At 36.3% G+C, this 4,617-nt stretch overlaps 1 protein-coding gene across 1 annotated transcript in view; it reads left to right on the top strand.

Moving 5' to 3' along the window:
* LOC107715193 (FERM domain-containing protein 5-like) overlaps nucleotides 1–3,061 on the top strand; it is a 115,487-nt gene extending 112,426 nt beyond the window's left edge. The window contains exon 14 of the mRNA XM_016521250.1: nucleotides 2,712–3,061. Within this exon, the coding sequence (XP_016376736.1) occupies nucleotides 2,712–3,061 (350 nt within the window). The remainder of the gene's footprint in view (nucleotides 1–2,711) is intronic.
* Nucleotides 3,062–4,617: the final 1,556 nt, after the last annotated feature.

Raw genomic sequence — 4,617 nt, 5'->3', positions numbered from 1 at the left:
CTTTTATAAAGAATATCTCTTTGGATTTGAGACTTTAGTCTTTGCAACTTTACAGATCTTCTTTATGCACCAAGAGCTTGTAACACTCCAAAGAGAAAGGAAAAATTGAAATCGCATCATATGACATCAAAAGCGACAGTAAATACATCTGTTCTTTATGTTCATTAAAGAAAATGATAAAAAATATTAAGTTGCAAAAGTGTTTTCAACATTGATAAGAACAGGAAATGTTTCATGGAGCACTAAATCAGCATATTAGAATGATTTTTGAAGAATCGTGTGACATTGAAGACAGCTTTGCCATCACATGACTAAATTACATTTTCAAATATATTAAAATTTAAATTGTCATATTTCACAAAATTACTGTTTACTGTATTTTTGATTAAATACATGTAGAATTGGTGAGCATAACTACATTCAAATACTAAAAAAAAATCTTAAGTTCTTACATTTTAAGTATTTGGGAAACTTTTATATGATACTGCAGTTGCAAAGAGAAGTTGGAATTATCATTGGAATTATTTGCATTACCTATACGTAAGTGCTATATATACATGTGCATGTTGTATAGTGAGGTCTAGTCCTTTTGATTTACCATGTGCTGCTAATTGTTACAACGCCTCAGCAAGTTGGCTGTTTGCCTGTCAGTATGTGTGATTCCCAGTGCTTTGCTGAGGCCTGTGGTGGCTTGAAGTACAGTGTCTATAAGAGCAAACGAGCTGGGAAATGTCTTTTCATATTAGCGTTCTGGTCTGCTTTGCCCCGAGCGCATTACTGCACTCTAGGCCTGTGATTCAGTATTTGGATCTGTCACCTGCATGAGACCCTTCTAATATTCTCCCTCAAGCACAGTGCACACATTTATATTTTTTTTTAGAAATTAATTAATTTTTTAATTAATTAATTTTTTGAAAACTTGAAATCGCATCATATGACCCCTTTAAGCCTTAAATTTCTGCATAATTAAGGGCGTGGCCACTTGAGTGACAGGTGTATTGCCGCTGCTGTCACCACCGTCGAGCTAGGCGGGCGTGGTTTCAGCCACCAGCCTCCCGCCTCTTTGCCCATTTTCGATTATCCGAGAGTGACATGCCGCCAAGATGGTGACGGCCGGCTCCGCCCACTTTAGGTTTAAAAAAAATGCTCTTCAGAAACCTTCGGGTGATGTCACGGACACTACGTCCAAGTTTTTTTTTTTTTTTTTTAGTCTATGGTCCAATCACATGCACGAATCACTTTGCGCGTCGGAATGTTCAAACCCCCAGATCTTACTTTACGAGTTTTTATCAGACTTATTCAGTTACATTTTTAAATACCCAGTCATACAAGTAATATGAAGAATACAAATTATTTCAAGAAAATAAAATATTTGCCATATGCAGTCCATATATGTGTACACTATTCTTCTATTATCATATTGATATTCGTACTAGCATTTAATGCCACAGTTTAATGGGTAAATGATGCAAAATTCACTTTTCCATGGTCAAATTCAATAAACACACAGACTTTTATTTGTGCACATAACATGAAATTACCTATGGAATGTGTGGTGGGTGCTTGAAGAATACAAATTATTTCAAGAAAATAAAATATTTGCCATATGCAGTCCATATATGTGTACACTATTCTTCTATTATCATATTGATATTCGTACTAGCATTTAATGCCACAGTTTAATGGGTAAATGATGCAAAATTCACTTTTCCATGGTCAAATTCAATAAACACACAGACTTTTATTTGTGCACATAACATGAAATGACCTATGGAATTCTCCCAATGGAGCTTCTTTCACAGGCTTTTGGCTGCTTTATTTTTTACTTACCACCAGATGGTGCTGTTTTCTACGGTGCCCCGCACATGACATGCAGGAAAATTTTTTTAATTGTGCGCACGATATAATTTGTTCCCTCGTTTTACTAAATCATGTGCATGAAATAATTAGTTCCCTCGTTTTACTAAATCATGCGCATAACATAATTCCCTCCTTTTACTAATCGTGCACATGGCATTACTAAATTGTGGCCATGTTGAAAGCACGAGAAAGTTGAAAACCAATGCTTTTCTGAGTTTATGCATAATTCATATCCATCCGTCATGTAACTCTTAGTAAATTCTGACGGCTGCTATAATTTACCACATCAACGATCAGATCAGCAGAGGGTTATATGTAAGGTAAGAATCTGCAAGTTATTTTGGAAGCGAAAGCTGAGGAAAGACTGGAAATGATGTTATTTGAATAAAAACTGATGGGTACATTTGAATTCTGTATTTGGTGGCTTGAGTTTTAGGGTGTCAAATACGTTTTAGGAATATAATTGTGTTTAGGCGGTAGCAAGCTGTGAAGTAGAATTCTTTTTAAAAAGGTTCTTTCAAATGGATACAGAGAAATGAATTGGTATAAATTGTATGTCATGTCATGTGACCCAATAGTGTCGGTATCTGTTAAAGTTATCATGAATGATTTAAAAGCATCTAGCACCCATAGATCCGGTCTAGCTACAGTAGATGTGCAATACTGTAAGGGTCTGGTTTTTAAGAACCAAGTTTTTTTTTTTCATGAGTATATGTATTTGCTTTATTATTATAATTATTATTTTTATATCTTCTGAATTAACTGCTTGTTTTCAGAAACAACACATGGCAGAACCAACATGCAACTTCTTTTTTTGTCTCTCTCTTATCCTTCCTCTTCCATCCATTCAGGTCTGGAATCCTTGCGGGACAGTGCCCACTCCACTCCAGTGCGCTCCGTGTCCCATGGCGACTCCTTCATCCCACGTTCGCGGAGCCAGGCAATGGACTCGGGCGATGGGACAGCGATAATCTCCGATGAGACCTACAGTCCCTCCGACAGTGTGCTGCCCACACCGGTGGCCGAGCACAGCCAGGAACTGGCGGTCTCACGCCAGATCAACGGTGCCCCCTGCAGCATCGAGGAGGAGAAAGAGTCAGAGGCGGGAACGCCCACCGTGGGCGACGTGACTGAGTTAGGAGTGGACAGTAGGGTGGCAGGCGCAGTTCAGAGCGCTCAGGAAATGATGTTATTTGAATAAAAACTGATGGGTACATTTGAATTCTGTATTTGGTGGCTTGAGTTTTAGGGTGTCAAATACATTTTAGGAATATAATTGTGTTTAGGCGGTAGCAAGCTGTGAAGTAGAATTCTTTTTAAAAAGGTTCTTTCAAATGGATACAGAAAAATGAATTGGTATAAATTGTGTTATGTCATGTGACCCAATAGTGTCGGAAGGCTGCTATAATTTACCACATCAACGATCAGATCAGCAGAGGGTTATATGTAAGGTAAGAATCTGCAAGTTATTTTGGAAGCGAAAGCTGAGGAAAGACTGGAAATGATGTTATTTGAATAAAAACTGATGGGTACATTTGAATTCTGTATTTGGTGGCTTGAGTTTTAGGGTGTCAAATACATTTTAGGAATATAATTGTGTTTAGGCGGTAGCAAGCTGTGAAGTAGAATTCTTTTTAAAAAGGTTCTTTCAAATGGATACAGAGAAATGAATTGGTATAAATTGTATGTCATGTCATGTGACCCAATAGTGTCGGTATCTGTTAAAGTTATCATGAATGATTTAAAAGCATCTAGCACCCATAGATCCGGTCTAGCTACAGTAGATGTGCAATACTGTAAGGGTTTGGTTTTTAAGAACCAAGTATTTTTTTTTCATGAGTATATGTATTTGCTTTATTATTATAATTATTATTTTTTAATTTTCCATTCTGAATCTTTCTCAGTAGAAAGAAATCCCATTGTATAAAGTAATTTTTTTAATTCCATATCAACCTTGCTCTTAAGTTGGTATTTTGTGGATATCATGCTATTATTATTCTTAATTACACTAACAATGCTGTACTTTTTGTACAAAACATAGTTAGTTTCCTAATATATCGACAGTTTTTCCATGTATATTTTAACAGAAATTGAAATGTTATTTTGTTATTGAAGATTAAATTATACCTTTTTTTAGCTCTGTGTTCCAGACAAGGTCTAGAATTTATGGCGTTTCTGTCAAGGGAAACACGGGAACGATTTTTATCCAGATCCACAATCCATTTCCAATTCAGTCACTTAACCGGTAATGAGAAAACCATCCCTGTGCTTTGTATATTGGTAACGGCACTGTATTCGAACAGTACTGATGACTTTGTACAGTTTAGCCAAAAGACTGCGTGTATGCTCATATTTTAATTAATTGATGTTTTTGGCAATATGTACTAAAAGGCCAGGTTTAGTCTTTAGTACACTACGTCCTGATTAGTCTATAGTATTTATTTGAAGACAGACGATTCTTCCAGTGGCATGCCAGTTGGACAGGAGTTTTATTTTACCATACGTGACCTATTTTATGCCTGCCCCTTTGAAACTGCTATTGATGTAATTGTTTTTGTATTTAAGAAAGCGAAAAATAGAGGAAGCAAATGCAACATGCAGAAGGAGCGGACTTATTTTTGTGTGCAGTGAAAAAGAGACCAGAATTGAGAGACAAGTAACAGCCAGTGATAATTACCGTAGTAAGATCTTACATTGGTATTCATGCTACGATAAATTACAATAATTGCAGCTTTTAAGTATAGCATTAGTTTGTGG

Source organism: Sinocyclocheilus rhinocerous, unplaced genomic scaffold (genome assembly GCF_001515625.1).
Source record: "Sinocyclocheilus rhinocerous isolate Xijiao unplaced genomic scaffold, SAMN03320098_v1.1 scaffold659, whole genome shotgun sequence".
Classification (NCBI taxonomy): domain Eukaryota; kingdom Metazoa; phylum Chordata; class Actinopteri; order Cypriniformes; family Cyprinidae; genus Sinocyclocheilus; species Sinocyclocheilus rhinocerous.
The sequence above is the reverse complement of the archived record's forward strand: the minus strand, read 5'-3'. Positions and strand labels throughout refer to the sequence as shown.